General features: G+C 40.4%; 1 protein-coding gene and 1 pseudogene across 1 annotated transcript in view; one reads left to right on the forward strand and one right to left on the reverse strand.

Annotated features, from left to right (window-relative positions):
* The window catches only part of SLC15A1 (solute carrier family 15 member 1), a 57839-nt gene that overhangs the window by 14683 nt on the left and 17925 nt on the right, over positions 1 to 25231 (reverse strand). Inside the window, exons 6-16 of the mRNA XM_039849155.1 lie at positions 13285 to 13301; positions 12807 to 12888; positions 12563 to 12704; positions 11556 to 11675; positions 9393 to 9492; positions 9079 to 9169; positions 7171 to 7254; positions 4513 to 4595; positions 2221 to 2307; positions 1587 to 1676; positions 54 to 98 (exon numbers count right to left, since the gene is read on the reverse strand). Of these exons, the coding sequence (XP_039705089.1) occupies positions 54 to 98; positions 1587 to 1676; positions 2221 to 2307; positions 4513 to 4595; positions 7171 to 7254; positions 9079 to 9169; positions 9393 to 9492; positions 11556 to 11675; positions 12563 to 12704; positions 12807 to 12888; positions 13285 to 13301 (941 nt within the window). The remainder of the gene's footprint in view (positions 1 to 53; positions 99 to 1586; positions 1677 to 2220; positions 2308 to 4512; positions 4596 to 7170; positions 7255 to 9078; positions 9170 to 9392; positions 9493 to 11555; positions 11676 to 12562; positions 12705 to 12806; positions 12889 to 13284; positions 13302 to 25231) is intronic.
* LOC120592107 (uncharacterized) lies at positions 2989 to 3107 on the forward strand (annotated as a pseudogene).

Below are 25231 nucleotides of genomic sequence, written 5' to 3' on the forward strand. Positions count from 1 at the left end.
AACAAAGCAATAGTGACCAGGGGAGGTAAAATATCCCGATGTCTCACACTTACAATTTTCCCATTCATAGTTGTTGCTTGTAGTGTCCACCTAGAGCCCTTAAAAAAAAGAATACATTTACTGCATCATTTGGGAATGTGGATTTTAAACATTTTACAAGTTAATGTTGACTTTTTTCCAAATCAGGAATGCAGTCTGAAATGTTACAGGCTTTAAAATTTATTTCAACATCAAGTTTATCTCTCTTCTCCACTGTAATACTGGGTGAGAAGAAACAACTTGCATTTCTGCTCTACGAGTTAGTACAACATATGGTACTCTCAACCCTCACGAAGGAGCTACCAAGTACTACTCCTAGATAAAGCTATCCTTGGGCAGGACAAAAGTGCATTCCTCAGGCTTCTTGGGAAACGTGACATCACTGCAAGCTGGAAGCAGCTTCACACTCTGAGAATATTCTTATTTACTGGCATCATAGTTTCAAGAACATTATTGCCAAGAGCCATTTTGGATAGCCTAGGCTGTCCTAAAATGTGATTCCATGAAGAGGGCGAGGAATTTAAACTGAGGCAGCCTTGTTACATTCAACTTATTTTATAGGAAAAGATGACTTACGACTGTACAAATATATATGGTTATTTCCATGGAAGACTAAAGATGTAAATGTTTCAATATAATCTATCAAGTCCACTAGCTGGATATCATAGAAAGCCAGAAAATGTGGTACTGCTTGAATTCTTAATATTTGTTAGTCCCTGATTACCTTATATATATTCTCTATTTTTTATCCTCACAGCCTTGCTGTGGGTTATTATCATTTCAGAAGGGTTATGGAATTTGCCCCATTAAATAACTAAAATGTGATGAGTGTATTTCTAGTGCCAATCCGACTCTATTCAACATGCAAGACTGTCTCCCTGGTCCTTAAGATGCTGGTCTAAATTCCATACTTGCAAATTAGGAGATTAATGTGTACACTCAATTTTTTTCTAAGAGATGGTTTACCCTTATAACAATCGTTCTTGCACAATAAAACCACGTTTGTAATTTTTTTAAAACTCCAGTTTCTAAAAGAAATAATATTTTATTACTTTGGTTACTGAGCATCATGCATTGAATTGTCCAACCCTATATTGAAAAACTCCTAGGCACGCATCTTACAGCTGTGGAATAAAGAGCAGGGTGATCTGTGGATCCCAAAAAAGGCAATACGTCCTTTTACCATGAGATAGCAGTAGAAAAACTCTTTTCTTGTTTTGAACCACAAGAGTCTTGGACTCTTCGATCAAGTTTTTCCTAAGGCTTTTTCACTTGACCTAATTTATACCTTTTACCTAATTTCTTCACTGTTTTGTAACAGAAATGTGGATCGAACCATCTAGGGTTGGTTTTTTAAAAAAAAGAAACTCAACGTAATCTAACAATAATCAAATAAATAAATAAATAAATAAATAAATAAATAAATAAATAAGAAGTTGGAAGAGAATATTTTTAGGAGCTAGGTAACTAACTATGGCATGGTACATAGTAGTGCTCCCCCAAATGTTTGCTAAATGAAGATGTACCAAAACATAGTTTCACATTACCTGCTGATCGAACAAGGCCCAGAACATTGGGAGTGGAATATACAGGAACATCACCCTGGTCACCATCTTTATTTGAACGATAAGCCGCTCCTGTAGTTGGAGTGAGAGAGGAACTGATCAGATGCAACTCCCGTCACTCACGGCCAGCAGCAGTGTTAGTTTCAGTGTAGACATATTCGCATTTAGAGAAGCTGAGTAGTGATTATGGATTCCAAAGAACCCTACCGTAGGTTTCATTAGGAAACCAAAACTTCCTAAGCTGTTTCAAATATGAGTGAACACATCTGTTTAGGAGGTAAATTACTTGAATTTAAATGTAAATTCCACCATCACCACTTAATGCTTCTATATTCGAAATAAAGTTATATGATCACAATTACATATACTGGTAGATTATAATGAATAAAAATCGATGGAAAAGTACAATTGTTTCAGATAAATTATATTCATTGTTTATTCAGTTCTTCTCAATATAAAAAAACATTCTCCCAGAGTCTTATTTAACATGCTGATAAAGGTTACGAAGATACAGATAATAACTTTGTCCATGAAGACTTAATAATATGAATTGCAACTGTGGATGTTCACTTTCTAGAAGGTCACTGGGGACACTGTGGTGATAATGATCACTCACGTCATACTTCTCTTTGGCCCAGTCCAGCCAGTGCTCCCTTTTGGGAAATTCCGTACTCCGATGCTTAAATCTATTTTTGATGGCAAACTGAAAGAAGGAAGAAAAAGCAAATTTCAAAACAGAACCAATAACTTTATCAGGGAAACACATTTCAATTAAACTCCTTTTAATGGAAAACCCATGAGAAAAGCAAAATATAAAGTTGTATACAGTGGTATGATGGCAATGTTAAAAGCCATAACATAAATTTATTTCTAATCTCTTATTGACTACGAGTGTGTGAGTTGGGGTAAACAAAGTCACATTGTTACTACTTTGCTCTCCAGAACCTCCAGAGAGAGCATTCAGGAGAAATATAATTGATGCCACATTTGCAATTTACATTTTCTGGTAGCCATATTAAAAGCAAAAGGGAAACAGGTAAAATTCATTTTAAATAATTTTATTTAATTTAACAAACTGAAAATATGATCTTAATATGTAATCGATATTTTAAAAAATTAATTTAAAAATTTTTACATTCTTTTTTCATACCCAGTTTTTGAAATCCAGGGTATATTTCACACTTACAGCACATTCCAATTTAAATGGTAAATTTTTACCAGATATATTTGATCTGTGTTTACATTTCATAAAATTTATGTTTGAAAAACTAGATTTACATAACTAAGTTGTTCCAAACATACTTTAAAGTCTTCTAATAACTGAATTGAATATTGATGTTTAAAGAGAACCAACTTCATAAAAATACATGTATAAGAAATTATAGTTTATGGCCATGCTACCCTAAAGACGCCCGATCCCATCTGATCTCGGAAGATAAGCAGGGTCGGGCCTGGTTAGTACTTGGATGGAAGACCACCTAGGAAGACTGGGTGCTATAGGTGTAAAAAAAAAATAATAAAAAATAAAATTATATAATTTAAATGAAGTGAAAGCCAATTTAAAATTTGGTTCAAGGCCATAGGTGGCTAGTGGCTACCATATTCGATAGTGAAGGTCTATAATATAATAAAATTAGAGGCTTCTAAGACTCCTTGTCTTAGGACTTTAGGAAAAGCAACATACATTCGTAAGGTATGGCGATGGTAGGGCTGGCTGGGGACAGATGTGCTGAAAGGCGATAACTCAGAGCGATGGGCTGATTTTAGGATGCTGGGAAACACAATTCTCATGACTTTAAATAGCTTAAAGTTGTTCTTTTGAAGTTTGAACTGAGTTGTTAATTACTTGGTAAGGAAGGACTTGGAGAGATCATTGGTAAGATCCCCTCCTAGTTTGGAAAAAATAGTGGTGGGAATCAATCCAATGAATGTTAGAGGAAAGTACAGGAGGAAAAGGAACAGCTACAAGGGAAGATAACTTTCTGGGTCCTGAGAAGACATGTTTATTTCACAAAGTAAAGTGCATATATATAATTTAATGCAATAAAGCCAGGCAAAGGGAGAGTAAGTGACCTAAAATTATCTTAAGATTGCCTTTACATCCAAAAGGTCATCTACACACATTATTTTTTTAAATAAATAAGTGATACATTTCCCCCCAATTATAGAATGTATGTATTCATGAAGAAAATGGGGAGTGAGTAAAAGAATAGTTATTTGACTCCATTATTTAAAGATTCCTATATTCAACATTTATTTCCTGACTTAAAATGTGCCTTTATGTACATATTCCATGTAGATATATAGGGAAGAAACCACATTCTACATGTTGCTATCACCAAATAGTCTTTGAAAATAAGACATCTGATGGCCGCATAATATGGCATATAGGACTGTAAGTTAGGCATCGTTTTCCTATTTTCAGCAACTTGGTGGACTTAAATTTTTGTTGTTGTAAATATTACACTGATAATCTTCGAATGTGAATGTGTTCATTTTGTGTGTTCACTTTTTCAGCCTTGAATCCTAGAAGTAGGATTACTGACACTTTTGGTGCTTTAGACTCTTGATATACAGTACCAAACTACACCTCTTCATTTTTGTTTCGCTGCTCCCTGACAAACATCAGACATCGTTTGCCATCTTGAAAGGTAAAGAGTCACTTTGATTTGATTTTCTTTGTCCATTGATCTTATTTTATAAGTCGAAGAGCCATTTCCATCCCTCTCTATACTTTTTCCTTTTCCATTAAGCGAGCCTAATTAGAAACTTCGATTTATTAAAATAGTAAAGAACACTAATAAAATGCATAAAGGAAAGTCAACATTTCATTGAATTATAATTTGAAGGAGATAGAAGATTCTGGGGTGACTAAATGACATTGAGAGAGAGCTCCTGAAATACTCACAACAATGCAATTGATGACTTTAGCTATGATGTTACCCTGGGGCTGGACCTTCTTGTACAATGTACTGCCAATGACAAACACAACTGGAGAGGGCAAAAGAAGATGTGTTAATGAAGCATCCTCAGAACTGACTGATCTAGAAGCGATCTAGAAGATATGCTTCTATTTGAGTTAGAACCCTGTTTCAGAAATATTAGGATTACTCACAGAATGGGTTTACCTATCTACCTCCCAATTTTCAAAGTGCTTTTGATTCTAACCATCATAGGAGCTTCTGAGTCATGTTATGTTTGTGTTCTCGCATACAAACAATGAAGCCTAATATATATCTGCTTCCCAGAACTTGGGACAGCATAAAGACAGTCTAGCTATTTAAGCACAAGATCTTTGTAAAGGGAGAAAAAAGGAGTAAGTGCTTTCACATAACAGATTAAAGTATCACTCTATAAAGACAAAAACTAGCTTAAAGAGATTCAGGCTGAGGAGTGGGGAGGAATTTGGAAGAGGTGAGCATCAGGGAAAAAACAGATTAATGTATTGTTCTAAAGACAAAAATCAGCTTTAATTTTCCAGTTGCAATGACAAGAGAAAGTTCTTTTTTGAATCTTCGGGAAAAAATAGGAACAAACCTGTCGAAGCTTTTATTTAATCATATGTGACAGAATTTATTCTATGGTCATGGTAAGAAACACAGTTACAATTATTTGCATCTGCAGCTACAGTTTTACAAAAGCAAAAGTACTTTTACAATGAGGCAATTCTTCCATGAAGCTTTTTAGAAAAGACATATTGCGAAAATAACTTAGGGGAAAAAAGCATTTCTGGAAGATGCTCTGAAAATACAATCCTTAGATCAGGATTTCTGATTATCCAATACCAGAATGCAATAATTTTAAAACATCAATGAATTGTTTGAATTCTACTTTTTTCCCTCAATTAAGAGGGCCCAAGATTTTGACAGGTGCCAATTCTCAATCATCTTCAAGTGTGTGCCTGTATTATAGATGTTCTTTATAGTTGAAGAACTATAAAGAAAAGTTTACCTGTATTCTCACCCAGTGCCAATCTTCCTCAATTCAGACGTGGATGGTAAGGTGCCCAATAAATGAAGTCTACATTTTTTGGCCAACTAATATTTTAATCTTTAAGCTTCTGATTAACTGAAGCTTAATTCATGAATAAGATTGTTGCAGATAGAAACTTCTAGAGATGGTGTCGATGCATAGGATTGGGCCTGTTTGCAATTCCTTTGCAAGAAAAAGCATAGTCTTTGATGTAACAATGACTTGTACAGACCAAATGACAATTTACCTAATGCCAACTTAATACAGTGTCTAGCCTAAAACAATTTTTGAAATCCTCTCTAATCTTCGTTTAGAGAGAAGGCATATATGAGCCTTTTAGGGGAGTGTGGCAGAGTTAAACAATTATGAAAGAAAATGGACATATACAGAATGCTGAGCTCTTGTATAAGCCTAAGAAAAAGCTAAATTGCTATGTCATAAGCAAAAGAGGTTAAAAAGGTGCATACTTGATATTATTAAGAATTGAAAAACATCAGAGACAGTGACAGTGCTGACTGCTACCTCAGTTGAGCAAAGGAAGAGGCTATGGAGGCTTGAGATCATAATTGTTTTTTTCTTGTACTACTGTAATAGGTTGAATTATACCCTCTATTCCCTGCCCCAAATGAGTTTAAGTCCTTATCCCCAGTACCTAGGAATGTGACTTATTTGGAAATATAATCTTTGTAGATGATCAAGTTAAGATAAAGTCATTACAGTGGCCCTACTCCAATATGACTGGTGTCTTTAAAAGGGGGACGTTTGGATACAGATATGTACACAGAGAAAAGGCCAAAGGCAGATTGACATCATGCTGCCACCGGCTAGAGAGGAAGGAGAGAGGCCTGGAAGAGATTCTTTAAGTGCCTTAAGTGGGAGCATGGCCCTTCTGACGTGTTAACCTTGGACTTCCAGCCTCTGAACTGTGAGACAAATTTCTGATGGTTAAGCTTCAGTCTGTGGTATTTTGTTATGGGAGTTCTAAGAAATGAGGACTCCTACCACTTTCAAGCTAAACTAACCTATGTAGAAATCTCTTCACATTTCCTAGAAGTGTGAAGCCAAGTGCCAAGTGCCTAGAAGCCAGTGCCCAGAGCTAATGTGCAAACAAATGTATCTAATATACACATGTATTCATCCCAGAAGGAAGATATTCTAGTAGAAACATTTTGAGATGACATATTATGGAAATCTAGATGTTTATTGGAAGTATTGAAATAATAGTTGGGCCAGGTTGCCATGTCTTCAAGTTGTAGATGAGCACATGTTGATAAGAAAAGCTTTCAGCCATGGGTTCACCTAGTCTAGCCGAAATCTATCACCTTCATCTTAATCTGCCTAAATAGTATCAAACCTTTAAACGTCCAACTCGATTGACCCCTTTTCATGTAAGCCCTTTTTAGATCCTATTCCCTCTGAAACAATATGCCAACTGTACTTTCTTTGAATTCTCAGAGCATACGTAACATACATTTCTTCATACTACTTATTATTCCAATTTGTTACATAAACTTTAAAAAAATTGGTCACAAAAATTAATGTGAGGGCCTAACCTGATCATAGGATTGTATTAATTCAACCGATTTCTACTTACTCAGAGCTATAGCCATGAGAGCAGCAGGAACCCCAAATGCCAGTGGGTAACAAGCTTGTTTACTGTGAATTCCGCATTTTTGAACTGGGGAGATAGTACAAGATTAAAATTCATTATGGCATTGGTAATGCTCATATAGTTCCTATTTAAAAAAATCCCTAACTGGTCATTACATATTGTTTTCACTTAATATTTTAGACTTATTCATTTGACTTACTGATGTCATTGTCAGCTAAGCAAAGCAGTTATGTAGAAGAAAGGGCAAGAGATGGAGACAGGTTCTAATCTTAGCCCCTGAATAGATGTCTGCTTCTGGCCAAGTTAAAGTCAGTTCTATGTTCTGTAGATTTTCTTAGTGAGGGAGATAAAAATGATCTGGGTGCTCAGTAAATAAAATTGAAAGTGCCATGGAAAATCAAGATTGGATGTTCCTGAATTCATGCCAATTAGAAAATAATTAAATGACCCAGGGCAGGGGTCAACAGACTTCTGTGAAGAGCCAGACAGTAAATATTTTAGGCTTTGTAGACCATTTAGTCTCTGTCCCAACTACCCAACCTGCTTTTGTAGGGTGAAAGTGGCCATAGGCAATACACAAATGGATGGTCTTGTCCACATTTCTGGATTTGTCTCACGGGCCATAGTTTGCCAACCCCTGTCTGAGGATCTATTTTAGCTCTGAAATCCTAGGATTGGTATGGAAAAAAATTAAAACGTTGGAAGGGACAACAGAGAATTCTGGAAATCTTTTCAATGGAATGATGGAGCCTCCAGGAATCTGATCCTAAAGCAGTTTTAAGTTTGTCTTTGACTAGCTATTTCTCAATTCCGTAGAGAAAGAAGATAACCAGTAGAAACTGATAGTCATGCCGTGTTTCCTGTCCATAGCTGTACAAATGATTCCTGTTCATAGCAATGCAAAATAAATTCTCCCCCAATAAAGAATATAAATATATCTGTTAGTAAAATCCTTATTTGAGCTGACTATAGTAGCTTTCCAGTTCCCTCTTTAATTAATACATTATATACAATCTTTATCACATACTCATTTCATATTTGTGTGAGAGTCATGATTTTACTTTAAAAAGTTATCCTTGAATACATTCTCTAGTTCAAACATGCACAGTAGATGTTCTAGGAAGTGGAGACATAGGTAGAGGAGTTGAGAATGAAAGTATGAATAAAAGCTATTCGATTTTTATATAAAATAAGTCAGAATGTGGTTTAAGTGTCATCTTCAAACTATCAGCCTATGCAGAAATATGTAAATCTCCACAAAATATTTTATTTCACAATTTAATCTGATTCAGTAGGCACATCATGATCTTGTTTTGGTCTAATTTGTCCTCAAATATTCCCTTCCATCTGGAAATTCACAAACTCAATGGATTGTTAACAAGCACAACAATCTGCGTGCTGTTGACATTTGCTGTCTCATCCTCTTTCTTGAGCAGTTCTTTTAGAAATATCTGAGATGATAGGAAAGTAAAGAATAAAACTTTGCCCACTAAGTTCTTCCTAACTCACTGAACAACACCGGGGAGCAAAGCTGGAAGGCAAAAATGTATGGTTTTCACAGCTTTTCTTGTCTTATCTCTTATTATGAATGAGGACTCCGCATTAGTAATAATTTAGGGAAATTGATTGCTATGATAAGGATGTTATAGATTCTTCAGTGGTCATTGGGATAAGGGATTCAAATATGATTAGAAAAGGAGATAAAACTAGAAAGAAAAAAACCTCATATGTTGGATTTCAATGTGAACTCCTGTATGTATCTGGTGGCTGAAATATAATGGGAGAAGAGAGGAAAAAACAAAACAAGGACTTAAGACTTTTCGCCTGACTTTCTCCCCATAATTAATCTAAAAAAAACTCAAAAAACAGTTCCCTTCAGATATTCTTTACCTCTGAGAATGGGAGTGATGATAGTAGAAAGCAAACTTCCAGCATTAATGGCCAAATAAAAGATGGAAAAAAATCGATTTCTTTGTTTTTCCTATAATAAAAAAGGATAAAGTTAAAGTATGACCTTGGCTATGTATCAACTGATTATGTGCAGCTGATGATCTGACCTTACTTCTAAATCAGTTTTGGTCAGTATCTTACTTTCTAGTCTCCTTGAAAAGAATCAAGTGGAGAACAGACTTGTGTCAGTGGAATTTGATTTCTGGAGGTTTATAGTTCATTTATGTGGTTTCTGTAAAGGCACATCCTCTTACCTGGCCCTCTTCAAACTGATCTCCACCAAATGCAGATACGCAGGGTTTGATTCCTCCAGTACCTAGAGCTACCAGGGCCAGGCCGATCATGGACAGTGCCCTAAAGAAAGAAGGGGAGTTATTGCCTGAATGGGAGAATCCTTAAAAGCAGGAGCCTCCTTTTTCCTAATTTTCCTCAGGGGACCAGGTACAGTGGTAAACATAGAGAAGGGACTCAACCTATATGAGAAGATGATGCGTAGGAATGCAGTCTTGACAGGTGAATGGAACTTGATCTCATGAGCCTTCAAGTTTATATCATATTTATATAATGATAAGTTTATATAATAATTTACTAGCTAGAAAATTTAAAACAATAGCTTGAATATTGAACAAGAATTTTTATATGGAGTCTTATCATTTTCAGCAAAAGAATGAGTAAGTGAAATGTTTAAGCATTGTTTCTGGCACAATCATAATAGACCGATAAGCAACGTTATAAGACACTGGAAAACATGATTTAATTGTAAAGCAGAATATCAGGTTATCGAGTATGACCTTAACTTCTTTACAAAGTACAGAAGACTGGAAAGTAGAGAAAAATATTTATTATAATCTTTTACAATATTAAAAGGATTGTTTATAATAATTTAAAGGGATTAAGGGTTATTTATTCTTATTTGCTTTTGTATTTTCCAGTTATCTATAAGTGTTTTACTTTACAAATTGGAAAAAAAAAATCACTCACAGAATTTACTAACCCTCATTTTGTAGTTTTGCTAATTTATAGTAGGTACTACAAATTTTAGGTTTTATAAGTGTTTCTTCCATTTCTTCTTGGCTGCTAACATTGCTTTAAAATGCTAAAAATATTTTGTGAAATAGAAAAGTCAATGAAGATACTGCTCAGAGAAAGAATTCTTTAAAAAATCATGCTCATCTTCCTGGTTTAACTGGTGGAAGCCTCTCTTTCACTGTTCGCTTCTTAATACAACTTGCATTAAGTGCTGTCACTAAAAGCATTTTAAAAGACAAAAAGAAAAGTGGCCAATTGAATATTATACACCATGCACTCTTGTGAGAATTGTAGGTATGTTCTAATACTAACTCCATAAAATAAAATAAGCAGCTAAGCTTTCTTGAGTACTTATCACTTACCAGTCAATGTTCCAGGTGCTCTACCCGGATTAATGTATAACAGTCCCATATGAGGTATGTACCATTACAAATGAGGAAATTTAGGCACAGAAAGTGAGAAACTTGCTTAAGATCACACAACAAGTTAGGAGCACAGCCGGAATCTGAACCCACATACCCTGGCTCCAAAGTCCATGTTCTTCATCGATATTGTGGATTAGAAAACTAAGGCACAGAGAAGATAAGTTGCCCCAGGTCTTACAGCTACTCTGTGAGAGAGCTGGTAAACAGATACTGAAAGTCTAACTGGGCTATGCTTATAACTACCCCGCTCCACCAACACAGTTCCCTGCAGGCACTAAGGGTGTTACATCAAGGGCCCTAGTCTGAACAGCAATCTAATTGACGAACAAGTCAGAAACACAGTGACTGCAGATACTAATCTGAATTTTAATAATATTTTCCCATCCCACAAGGTGGTTTTACTCAGAGATTAAGGAAGCGAAGCACAAGAACAGGAAACAAAATAAATCTTTGTAACTTGTCTACTAGACCAGACTGCAGTAAAGGGAAATTAATCTAGCAGAGAAGCATTTGTCACTAGCACATTCCTTCAAAGACTCAGAACATAGGGCATGAACAAATGAAACCGCATTATTTTATGAAACTGCATTACTGAAAAATCAGCAAAAGTATAGTACAGACAGAAAACCGAATATATAGAGTCTTGAGGAAACCCAGCACAGTTTCCTCTCAAGAAGGAAAGATCAAGATTAGCAGAAGTATCCTGTGCAGTTGACCATGCATCACGTAAGATGTACCCCAGACAAGCCTTCAAGTGAGCAATGACTCCAGACAACTGTTAGGATGATGACAGACTGAAGACTCAACTCTAGTCAACTAAATGGCTTTCTCTATACTGCTGATGAGGGAAGAAGGGCCTCCTTACACTTAGGGTAAAGCTCAGTGAAAAAGAATAAAAGTTAGAGCACCAAACAAGCAACCAGTGGGGAGATGGAGGTAGGGCAGAAGTTAACATCAACTTACACATGTACAGAAATTCTGTCAGGGGTTCCGTCGTGGTTGAAGTCTGATAGGTCATTAATTGAGCTTATTGCAGTGACTACCTGTCCAATCGTGTAGACAATGGATAGTGACACAATTGTCCTGTGTTTAAAGAGGTGAAGAAAATCCAAATTAATTGTACAATCCACCACAAAAAGGCCCCCTGCTTCAAACTTTCAAGAGCCCAGTCATGAATATATTTGTTTCTCAAATTTGAGCAAAACTGGTAACTCTTAGAAAGGCAACCTGCCGAAGAATCTGTGACCCAGAATGCAAGTGCAAAGTTTTGGCTGGAGGAGCCAGGGGAAGGGCAAAGATCAGTTTTATCTTTGAACTGAAAGACTCAATGTCCTATTTTACCTAATTACTGAAATCTGTACTTATATCTTTAAAAAATGACAGATACTTATCTTGTGCCTGGTAACACTTGGCCAGAAGTGGACCACTGGTTATTTTTGTACTGTCTTGAATAATTTTTAGAGAGTGAATTTTCCTGCTTTTGCCTATATCATGCCTTTGGCTTGGAAGAGCCTCCACTTCCTTGCTCACTAAGTCCTAGGAACTTCCTGTTAGCTCCCTTACTGGGTGCACTGGTAGACCTCTTCCTGAATGCCACATGTCCTCTCTGATCATCCAGCGGTGTGAGCCTTTCAGCAGCTGGGACATAAATTAGGGAGTTTCCTTGACTCCCAGCCCTAACATCATTAATAATAGACAGTATCCCCACTACTATTTCAAGATGAGACAAAGGTGTTATCACTTTTTGGAGGAGGGGAAAAAACCCTACTAATGCTGCTTGCATTCACTGCTAAATGCCAGGCACTGTGCCAGGCTCTGGGGATAGGATGATGAGCAGAAACAGGGTCTAGCATGCTCTCCTAAGAGTTTTATGTTTTTGATTCTTTGTTCCCAGAGCACACCATCCCAAATCACAAAACTAATAATTATTTTTTGGCTTCCTTGCGAACAAGAAAGTTGCGACTACTCACATGAACTTTCCCAGCCAGGAGTCGGCAATGATAGCACCAAGAACTGGCGTCAGGTAGCACAGAGCAACAAACGTGTGGTAGATGGCGGTAGACAGATTGTCGTCCCATCCAATGAACTGTGTGAAGTACAGAATCAGGAGTGCTTTTCAAAGAGGGAACGGGGAGGGCAAGAAAAACACAGTTAGGAGTGGCTGCGGTAAATCACGCTCTTCACGCAAAGGGGCGGGGTGTCAAAAATAGTTACCTCTCATTCCATAGTAGGAAAATCTTTCACAGAATTCATTGACCACGATGAAGAAGATGCTCAGGGGATAACCGAAGCAACTCTGACAAGAAGAAACAGTTTAGGGTTAAAATGTGCTCCTCCCTGGTCCGTATTCACAAATCAGTGCTAACGGTATGAAAAGTAGCCCATGCCTATTTAGAAACTTGTCAGTGACTATCCAGAGGTGAAACACAGAATTAAAACAAATTTATTCCCTTCCACTCCACATAGAGACGACAATAAAATAAAGCACCTAGTTTTATTGTTAGTCTGAGAAGGACTCTACATAGCATTTCCTAAAGAGAAGGAATGTCACATAGAACCTCAGGATTGTCCCCTCATTCATGTTAGATGCATGATACACATTTGCTATGTGAATGAAGCACGACTGACTGGGGCAAAACGGACTGCCAAGTTTGTAAGATGAAGCTATGCGGAGAGAAAAATGAAGACTCACCGGTGATTTGGACATTCCTGAAAGAAAAACAAAATGCCACTATTAAAGTCAAGTAATTAGAATATTCTTTGCTGTGTCTGAACTCAAATCCTCTGATTATTCCTGGCTGTCATATGTATTGCCCAGACAGCTCCAGCCCTCTCCCAGATCCCAGACCGAGGCAGTGCCTCTGATCCAGAATGGGGCCTGGCTGCTGCATTTTCTTTTAATTAGCTTCAGGCACTTCTCATGTGCGGTCAGAATTGTGAACCAGAGGCTCAGAGACTGGTGCCAAAACCATCTCCTCCTTAAAACACTTCAAAGGCTGCTCATCGCCCACAGGATAAAATATAAACTTTTAGCATGTTCTTCACAATCTCACAAAATCAGCAGATTTAGGGAGGATTAAATAATGGAAATATAAAATGCTAAAGAGTACCTAACACATCACAAGGATTCAACCACCATTCCTGTTACCTGGGCCCGCCCTCCTTCCAGCAGCTTCCCCATGCAGAGAGGGACTCCCATGACACGTAAATATTTATTCACTGAACATACAGTGCGCCCACCCAAAGTCCTTAATGCACAAGACAGTAAATCCTTCGCCAGCAATACTCCTTTTAATGGGCTCCTTCCCTTCACAAAACCTTCTCTGACCCGTTACCACAGTGCAATAAAAGTTTATATACTTGCCCCACTTTCGTGGAAGAACCATGTACTGTCCAACTCTGCACCCCTAATATCTACCACACAGCAGGGTCTGTTGCCAGAATGAATTAGAAGAACAAGAAGAAAAAGGGTGAGAATCCAAGTGAGTTGATATAAACCAAGAGCCATTGACTACCTTCTAAATCTTAGGGCTCTTCATCCCTACTGCCCAGCCTCTGCTCCGCTATCTCCCCTGAATTTCAACAAGAACTGACCCATAGTCTTGCCTTAAGTCTTAACACTTCCTCATGCTGCTTCCTACACCAACCGGTGAGTGCCCAGCACTCACCAGTATCAGTCACTCACTAGGCCCCTTTCCATGGGGAATGATCTCCCTCCCCTTCCCCAGACCACACTGAACACGGCTTAGAGTTCTTTGTTGTCAGGGCCCCCTGAACACCCTCCGCCTCAATTACAAATTAGTGACCCCACAGCAGTGGTTCTCAAATTGGAGTGTGCCTCGGCATCACCCGGAGGGCTTGTGAGAACAGGTTGCTGGACCCCATGCCCAGAGATGCTGACTCTGCAGGTCTGGGGGGCGCCTCTTCGGTTTGCATTTCTAACAAATTCTAAGGTGATGTCGATGCTGCTGCTTCAGGGACCACACCTTGAGAACCTCAGGCAGGTTGTTATGTTGAGTTGCTTGATTGATTCCTTGGCCCCAAGTCCGAGAGGGGACTTCTAGTTCAGTCCAGAGCAGGCGCCAAATACAGAAGCTGGACAGCACTCTGAAGTCTCTAGCACGGCTCCCCACCTGGCGCTTTCACAGGTCCCCATTTGGGGCCCTTCCTCTCAGATTTGCCACCTTGTATTTTTATTATGTGCAAGTCTAGGGCCCCATCCCACAACAAAACTGCAACTCTGCCTGAGGAACCACGTTCTCGGTCCAGACTCACATGGTCTTGCAGCTCCCCCTGCACCCGCCCCCCCACTGCCGCTCCCATCATAGGGTGCTTCTTGATTCTGGTCACGCTGTGCTGCAGGCATGCTTGGTGTGCCCCCCAAACCTTATCTCACACCAGATGGTCTCACTCTTGCCCACTTGAGAACAGAGATGCTATTTCAGTCGTTGTCCTAACGTGGGAAATGAATGGTCCTGGTCTCACGAAGGTCCATTTCTCAACTCTACCTGCCTATAAAAGTTTTGGAAGGAAATTCTGCAACACTAAAAGACCGGTTTTCTCCCCAGTTAAATTTCCTTGCGGGAAAGGGCTGCTTTGGAGGATGACACCTGAAGAATGTCGGCATGGGGTCAGACATGTGATCAAATTTCAGCCTTGTTACTTTCCAGCTGTGACCCTGGGCAAGCCCATCTTCCCTTCAGACATCCCTTATACCAAGAGATAATGCCACCCACTGCGTAGGATTGCCGTAAGAGTTCCTTGTGAGAAGCTCAAGCCCAGGGATTGATGCATCATTCAGTGGGAGATGCTACTGCCTCAGAATCCTCAGCACCTCACATGGTGCTTTTTTTTTTTTTTTTTTAAGAGTCAAAGGGAAAGTTTATTAGAAAAGGGGTAACCCTCCACAGACAGAGTGTGGTCTCCTCTCAGAGGCAGGGAGTGAGAGGGACCAAAAAAGACGTGGAAAAGCAGTGAGTAGGGACACACAGTGCTTTTTGCAGAGTAGAAATTAAATGCTTTTTGAGTGAATATATATTCCAAAGGACCAGTCATATCAGCGATCGAGTTCCATGTTCAGTTACTGGCTCTGCCACTCGATAGTTTCATTTGCCCCTCCAAGCTCACCAACCTCTTCTCCCCATGAGTTTGACCTGCACAGGTTTCATCGGTTTCTCTGTGTCTTCCCGGTTCCCCATATGTTTTGACCAACGCAAAGCCCTGGGCAGGGCATTCCTTTTCCTGGCTCCTTCACTAAAGGTCACATTACACTGCTGTGTCCTTAAGCGACAGACAGTGCTCCTCTGAAGTTGGCACTTTCCACGTTGACTCTCCCCTTCCAGGTTTTGGTCACTGTTTTGTGCCACTTTTTACAGGTGGTGTAACGGTGAGGCCACGACCTCCCCATTCTATTATTTATGGTTCCCAATCTCTCACCCTTTTCTAATTAGCCTTTTTGTAAATAAATGCTCCTATTCTGAGCATGCCATTTATTTTCTGATGAGGCCGTGACTGATACAGCCCACAAGCCAGGTTTCATCACTAGACTGGGGAGAGTACCACCCTCTTCAGGAAAACAAAAGGACACGTGCTTTTGTAAAGCCTGTTGGCCGTCTTCAGAGACCCTTTTCACTGGAGTGGTTCTCCATCTTCTTGAGGACACTGCAGGACCTTATGATGCTCTGCCTACTTAGACTTCAGATAACATGGTCTTATAATTTTCTCCCAAACACCAGATAAAGCAGGGGGTGACACTCACCCAAGGGAACAGACTGGTCTTTGCAATGGGCCTTCTACAGAAAAGCAAGAGGGAGTTGTGAACACACAAACTCGACAGAGATAGCTTGGAGCTTCACTGAGAACATATCATTAGTCTGTTTCTCAGAATTTTGGTTTGCAGGGAAAAACTTCTCTTGGTCAGGGTAGCACCTATAATTTTTCGCTAAATATCATTTAGCACCAATTATTTGCTAAATATTAATGGCAAAGGCTTTGTTTTTACTTCGAACATAAATAGGGTAATAGAAAAGATACCAAAACACTCAGAAAACTTAGGTCTTGTTACAACAACACTCACACCGAGAACGACATTATGGAAAATGACATTCCTAAGCTCATTCAAGAGAAAATCTGAGGTTTAGTATCCAGTCATCATTCGGGAAGCTTTTTACTTTCTGACAGGTGTGCATTCCAAGGAACTACTTTTATCATTGCAGGGGCAGAGGTTGCTAAGCTTCGTCTACAAAATTCAGAGCTATTTGCTGGATATAATGTTACAGTCAGCATTTCTTATCTCAATACACCTGAGTCAACAGGATTGCTATCTTAGAAAGCTCGAGTACAGAAATGGTGTTTACATTGCGCCTTAAGTATGAACTAAAATTTCAACTGTCACAAAAGTCTGTTTACTTTGATACATTTCTGTCTGTCCTTGGTGCTTGGTCATCTAATCAGAATATCGGAGTGGTCTGATGTTTCTGGCATCATTCGTGGATCACTTGGATTTAACTACTAACCAGAGTAAAAGAGCTTAGAATCAAGCTTGCCATGAAGTTCCTTTGGTTAGTAACAAGCACAAAGCAATCACTAATCAATGCTGCTTTTATTGTTATTCTAAGCCTACAGTGCTTTTGTCTTACTTTTGGCTAGAAAACTTAATAAATGTACATTACGCATTTCTATGATTACTGACTTTGGGGGACAGTGGGAAAAAACAAGACTCTACTATTTCCCAATAACTTCATGAAATCTCTCCATAAGGTGGATATTCCTGACTATCTAACAAAGCGCATTCCATATTTTGAACCATTTAGGGAGGGAAATGCAAATGTTTCTTTACCTGTAAATTAAGAACTCCCTCAGCAGCATGGTGGGTGGACAGTGTGCATTTCTAGGACTTGGACTTAGGAAGGGGAGGAATAAGGCATTTTGCTGAAGTCCGAGGAGCTCTCACCTTCAGGCAGAGAAAAAATTTCCTCCCTATCATCACCAAGAGTGAAAATGAGTGAATAATTTAAGTGCTGCATGATGTATTTGAGACAATATTTCTAAAGTTGTATAGTGTGGTAGGCAGAACAGTGGTCCCCCAAAGATGTCCATGTCCTAATCCCTGAGCCTTGTGGCTATGTTACCTTTCATGGCAAAGGGACTTTGTGCGTGTGATTCAGTTAAAGACCTGGAGATGGAATGCTCAACCTGGATTACCTGGGGGGAGGGGCCCAGTGTATCTCAGAGTCAAAGGAGGAGACACAAAGGAGGAAGCAGAGGTTGGAATGATGGCAACTGCTGGAAGGCCGCCATAAGCTAAGGAAAGTGGCGGCCTCTAGAAGCTAAAAAGGAAATGGATTTTTTCCTAGAGCCTCCAGAAGAAACACAGGCCTGCTGACACCTTGATTTTAGCCCGATGAGACCCATTTCGTATCTCTGACCTCTGGAACTGTAAGATAATAAATCTGTGACGTTTTAAGCCACTAAGTTTGTGGTAATTTGTTATGGCAGCAATAGGAAATAACGCCTGAGTTTGCCCTGAGCTCTGTAAACATAGGTTTTTATCACTATTTATATAGAACTAAGACTCAAATTTGCCAGCACATTTTATTTGACAGCAAAATACTCTTTTTATATTTTTTCTTAAGCTACATGTTCTACCTGGGGGCTTAGAAATCTGTACTTGGCACCTGCCTTTTTGATGTGATTTGGCAGAATCTGTATTTGCTCTGCTACCTTCTGCAGGCTACTGACTCTTCACTATCTGTCTCTAACACGGAGAAGCTGCTTTCTGGGGTTGCTAAAAGGCAAGAGGTGATCTGAAAAGGGTTTTGTAAACCAGGGTTAAAACGTGTTAAGTTGATCATGGTTCTTATAGGCCATGCCTGTGCCTCACAAGGTAGGTCATGTGAGACCCCAGGGAATGCAATGATCTCTGCTAGAACACACTTAGCCTCACTCTTAGCTAAAGTGGTTTCTAAGTTAAAGTGAGAACTCCTCTCTTGTAGTGGGGAGGACATGGAACTTTGGAATTAGGAAGTTGAACCACAGCTTGAAGACATTCTTCCTAGCCATGTGGCTTTGTTCAATGCACTTAACCACTGGACCTCCATTTCTCCATCTAGAGAGGCTAACATCTTCTTTGCAAGTTGTAAGATCAAATCTGTATCGATAAAATGAGGTTTGTTATTCACTGCCTCTCATGAAGACAGCTGGATAGTATGAATGGATGTTTGCAATGGACTGACTTGAAATGAAAATATGAACAAGAATTTGCTGTGAGGACCCCTGGCAGGGTTGAGAAGGTTGCTCTGAAAAATAGAGGCAGTCCCCTCCAGGGTTGCTCACACTGACAGAAAGCCTAAGGTCCTTACGATGTCACCTGGGGAACTTAGGCCATGGAGACTAAGACAGATAAAAGTCAGTCTTCTGACTTTTACAAGCCACAGTGGCAAGCACTGACTTTCAATCAAGGTGCTTTTCTAATGGGTAGCACTACAGTGTGTGACGCGTGGGGAGCTATAGGAATTTAAGGATCATTTTTAATTCTCCAGGGCAGTGGTTTTCAAGTGTGGTCCCTGGACCAGCAGCAGTACTCATTAGAAATGCAAACTCTCAGATCTATCCTAGACCAACGGAATCAGAAACTCTGAGGTCTGCATATTATCAGCCCTCCCAGTGATGCTGATGTGCTAAGTTTGAGAGTGACTCACTGCTCCAGAGTGATGATAGGTAGCATAAAGGAAAGGGCCTGGCACGAAGGTGTGCATGCTAGGTGGTGGCTGCCATCCAGGTGATCAGATCTTTTGATTTGATTCTGGCCTCTGCTTCTCTTTCCTACTCCCTGAGCTTTATCCGCCCTTCATCAGGACGACCGTGACAAGCAGACACTTTGTCTTACCTTCCCTGTCCCCTGTCCACCCTACCAACCTGAGCGTCCCTACATGGAGCATTTCAAGGCTGCTCTCAAACCTTGCTGGCTCTCTGCTACCTGTGAGGTCAGACCTGCTGCTCAGCATAGCATTCAAAGCCCTTGGGGATCTGACTTCCATCCTCCTCCACCCAATGTGGAATGCGGGCACAGGACTTCTCTCTCCATGCCAGGCTTTTCATAGCTTCCCGTACCATCCGGGCAGTTAGTGCCTCACCACCCCCTCGGCCCCCCAAATACTCTCTCCCCATCTTAGGTCTCTTTAGCCTCTTTACAACTGCCCCTGACAGAGAGAATTTTTCTGACTTTTGAGAAATGTTACAGAGTCTCACATGTCATTTTTCTTTTTTTGAGAAAAGTAGTGTGTGCCACTTCAAAAAGAGCCTAGCAGGATCTGTACCAGGCATAACTGCGGTTGATCTGAAGCAATGCGACGGGAGGCCTGGGGGAAGGGGAAGGATGCTGAGTGTCTTGTGTTGCACACTTACCTTGATTTTTTCCCCCCAAAGGATCAACTTTGATCAAGAAGTGAAACGTGTTTTTCTTTCTTTAAATGAGGGATTCCATAACAGTAGTCAGGTTAGCCTTAGAACAAATTCTGTGCCTGTAACCCAAGGCCCTTGTTTTTGGAGTGAGTCTTTTTGAGGTGGTTTCCTGCCTGACTTGTTTTGCCATATTTCCCATCCTCAGAGTCCCTGCTGGTCCATATGGCACTTTTTGCGCACTAGAAAATTATGATCTTTCAGGCTGGATGCTGCCTTAGGAGGCATGGTTTGATGAGTAGAGAGTGGCTTGGCTCCTATAAAAAAGGTGTCCCTGGGTGGATGCATTGCTCAGCAATGGCGCATGGGCTGCATTCCAGCCCCTAGAGGCCCTCTGGCTGGGGCCTTCATGCAGGGTGCAGCCTGCACACATGGGCTGTGGCCCTGCCCATCCATTGATTTTTTTAAAAATAGAAATAGTGTCTTTTCCACAACCACCTTTTTTTGCACTAAGAGAGCACTTATTTTTCCTTTGACATGTTAACAAATAGCTACATAAATATAGAACGCCCTGGTCTGTGATCTTCAGAATGCCACTTTAATCAAGCCACTGGTCGTCTTGCCTGCAGCACTGCTGAAAGCAAATGAGTTACCTGTCCTTTGAGCGCTAAGAACATCAACTAAATGATGATATCATGAAGCTACTTTAGAAATGTGGAGAAACCGGTGCTAATGAGACAACATGGGCTTTATTAAGTTACTTTGGCACAGTGCCATCGCAGGGGATAGCTCAGCCCTGGAGCACTTGCCCCCTTGCTCTTATCCGCCCAGACAAAGGCGTGAGCCCAGCTGATATGGAATATGGGGTTTTCTGTCTAGCCCTCTGATAAGAGAGATACAGAATATAAAACTACTTAGCTACCGTCTGGCATTGGCTCCTCAGCAACAAGGAGTCTCACAATGAGTGTTGCCATCATTCTCAGTGTCTATTGTTGGCCCTTTTTGCTGTGGGAACAGAGACCACAGGAAGCTGGCACCTTTGGCTAGTCTTCCTTCGCTGTCTGTGGGAGTAATCAACTGCCCTGTTGTATCTTTATCCATCTATCTGCCAGGCCTTGTCCTCGCCTTGTCCTGAGTGTGTCTGAAAGCCATGCTTTCGCTTTTCTTTAAACCATCACCTTCCTCAGCTTGGGGGTAAACTGGTCAGGACTGAGAGAGGCAGATCTTGGTCACTGCATTCGTTTGCTGCGGCTGCCGTAACAAGGTACTACAAATGCAGTGGCTTAAAACAACAAAAATTTATTGACGCCTAGTTCTGGAGGCTAGAAATCCAAGATAAAGATGTCGGCAGAGCTGATTCCTTCTGAGGGCTGTGGGGAAAAATCTATTCCAGGCCCCTTCCCTAAGTTCTGGTGGTTTTACGGGCCATCTTTGACATTCTTTAACTTGTAGGAGCATCGCCCGGATCTCTGCTTTCATCTTCACACGATCTTCTCCCTGCGTGTCTGTGTCCAAATTTCCCCTTTTTCTAAGGACACTGGTCGTATTGGATTAGGTACCCACTCTACTCCAGTATGACCTCATCTGAACTAATTACATCTACAACAACCCTCTTTCCAAACAAGGTCACATCCTGAGGCACTGGAGTTAGGACTTCAGCCTGTGAATTTGGCAGGGGGACACAATCAACCCGTAACAGTCTGAGAGCATTTGTAGCACATCGCCTATTGCTGCAGGTTACAGATATTCTCCTACCTTTAAAAAAATTTCCACACATGATTGTCTAAAATCATAGGCATAAGAGGCCCATATTGGCTGCCTCTGATGGTTCTATAAATAACCTGTGACTTTTATCATTGTTTCCATGACTACAGATCTGCACCAATGACTGCCTTTCTTGTTCTCCTTCAGAAAGAAATGATCTCTATGGACCCCAGGATCCACTTGCCTTCAGACGTACTCAAAGACTGTGTATGCCTCAATTTCAGGGCAAGGGCAGCCAGGCCAAAGGGTGCTACAGAGTTCATAGGTAGTTACGCAAAACAGAAAGGTCCCGAGACAGGTGAAGGCAGGGAACAGTTACTCAGATGGTGTTAGGAAGGCAACCGGTGCTCACCAAGTTCTTTTATCTATACCTGGACATTCTTTTATTCTAGAAGGATACCCTTTATTCTGAACTTTAAGTTAGGCTTCATTTAAATGCTATGACGACTGACAGGGAATAAACACATGTAATCTCAGGTTAAAGAGAAGACAGACCTATCCTCAGAGCAGACTCCGAAAGGAAATAAGAGGACAGAACATGAAAGGACGCAGCTATCGGCATCCTGGACAACACCCTCCCAACACAGTGAACTGTACACACCCAACAGGCCACACTAGTAAGTATAACGGCATCAGCCCTGATAATATTATATGCTGTCATAGGAGAAAACAATGCCAAAGACACACAGGTTTCACTCAATTAAGAGGAACCAGTCTCTTGGTCCTTTGGGGGGTTTGTTTTGGAGGCAATTAAGTTAGAGACCCTAAATTTTAGACACAGTGATTTTTTTACTCTTCGGTGTTAAATTATGACTAGAAAATTTGCTTTATGATCACAGTCAGTGTGAAATTAGGCTACAAAGCTATGTACAGAATGCACATTTCCCCTTGCTACGTGATATTTAGATTGCATGTGCCTCATTCCTATTGTGAGACTATAAGAAATTTCTAGGAGTGCTGGACAAATGTTACACATATTTTAAATTTTGTTAGAGATTACTTAACAACTCTCCATAGAAGTGTTTGGTGACTTATTTTTTTCTAGTCTTGTATTTTAAAATGAGCATGCATAGAAGAAACAGCTATAAAAAATTAAATATTCATAGCTAACTGCTGCCTGGAAACTTTATCCACACAGGCCCACAGTTCAATATCAGTGGAATATGGACATAATTTTTAGAATTAATTTGAGGTAAATTGCTTGAGTCTATGACATCACTGAGCATTTCTGATTCACCTAATATTATGCACAGGGGGTGTTTTCTACATACCAATTCTATTAGTAAATGAATGGTTGTTTTTGAATTGATATGACCAGAAAATCCATCTGCTTTGCTGGGGAGAAGACACTAGTTACCAAGCGTTGCACCTGAGCTGAGGTACAGACCACAATGCAGTCATCTTTACACACTAAGAATATTTTCTACTTAAAGTTATGTTTAAGCGATGTACATTTTCTATTGCCATGTGTACTGGGTTGAATAATGTGTCCCCCCCACCAAACTCATTTCCTTCTCAGAATCTCAGAATGTGACCTTATTTGAAATAAGGTCATGGCAGACATAATGAGTTAAGATAAGGTCACACTGGAGTAGGGTGAGTCCTTAATCCAATAAGACTGGTGTCCTCACAAGCAGATAGCCATGTAACGGACAGACACGCCCAGATGGGAGAGGATGTGAAGACAAACAGGGAGAAAATGGCCATGTAATCATCATGGAGGCAGATTAGAGTGATGCGTCTACTAGCCAAGGAATGCCAAGGGCTGGCGGCATCACCAGAGGCAAAGAGAAAAGCATGAAACACATTGTCCCCTAGAGGCTTCAGAGAGAGCATAGCCCTGCCAGTATCTGGACTCTGGACTTCCAACCTTCAGAACCGTGAGAGAATACATTTCAGTTGTTTTAAATCTTGTCACTTGAGGCAGATTGTAGAAGTTGTAAATGCTTAGTTTAGAGTTTTCAATGAGTCCTCTTATGTGAGTCCATTTTGCGAGTTTTCCAGTCTTAAGTCTGATCCTTAAACCAAATTTTCCTTTGGGCACTGTGCTCAGTTCCACACAGCCCCGCACAGTTTCACACAGCCCCGCACAATAACCCATGACTCTAAACCTTAACCCAGAGAGAGTCTCCTTTCGGCAGCCCAGTAGGAGGCCTTGGCTGGTTTCCAATCTGGAGGAACTAAATCTTCCTCCTTTTTTAGGAGTGTCTATCCCTCCCCTTTGTACTTTCCAACTGCCGAGACTGTCCTTCAGCTCTGTACCGCCTGTGGATGGTAGCTGTGCTTGCACCCCGTCTCGGCAGCGAGCAGAGGCATGGTCTGGCTCGTCTGACGTAGCCCCATTCACATCAACACCATGAAATGACCTTGCCATCCAGTTTCCTCGGTGATATATTTCTGTCCTCTGACACCAAGGGACAAAGTTATGAAACAGTGATAACCTGGTTCTTTATGTTGCAACACCAGTCTATGAGTCAATGGTCCTCTTTCATCTGCTGATAATACTTCTCTCATTCTTTCACCATCCTCAGATTCCACCCTTGTTTTTATTTCCTTATAAGCTCACCCGGGACACCTACCCACTTTCCATCCTGCTGGAATGAAATCAAGATGCAGCTGCATCTCAAGGCAGGATGGCTGGGTGGTCCCACCCAGGGTTCCATTCATTCCCCTCATTAGCAGCTCCATCCTGGAGAACCGATGCTGCCGCATCACTGGTGAACTTTCCTGGTAGCTCAACTAGCCAGCTGACTAATCCCTCAATCTGTTCTCTGTTCTTTAGTAACTCAAAGGGCAGCAGGAAAATTACTAATAAAAACATCCAGGTATATAAAAAATAAATAATTCCACTCAGGACATGTTGCAGAGATGTGAAAGACTATGCAAAAATTTAGCATTAAGATGGCAAATCTTCCAACTTTGACAAGCCACTATTAGCTGCTGCTTCTGCTGGTCTCATAATACTTTATTCACCTCAACTATAACTCAGTGTGGAAAAATGTTGTTTATGGGCTTGTGTTCCTGCCCCTGAGAAAATGAGTTTCTTCGAGGCAGGACTATTTTATGCCCTCACGTGGTAAGTGAATACCTGCATAAGTAAGCGACTTAGGCCTGCCCCCTGCCAGCCTCAGCTGGACAAAGCGATTCATCTCTTCTTTTTCTACCCTACATTCTTAGTCTTTATAAGCTAATTTTTCAATTCTAGATACAAATTTACCCAAAACTTGATCATCGTGGACAACATAGGGGCCAGACTGCATTAGATCTTCTACCCCTGATCTCATCTGGGGGGCACTGTAGCAACATTTGAACATGACATGGGTCAAGAGAAAGAGTCTGTCATTTAGAGCAATGGTTCTCAAACTATGGTCCTGGGACCAGCAGCAGCAGCATCACCTGGGAACTTGTGTAAATGCTAATCCTTGAGCCCTGCCTTAGAGCCTACTGAAGTAAAAGACTCTAGGGATAGGGCTAGG

The sequence above is a fragment of the Pteropus medius genome, unplaced genomic scaffold (genome assembly GCF_902729225.1).
Source record: "Pteropus medius unplaced genomic scaffold, Ma_sr-lr_union100, whole genome shotgun sequence".
NCBI lineage: Eukaryota > Metazoa > Chordata > Mammalia > Chiroptera > Pteropodidae > Pteropus > Pteropus medius.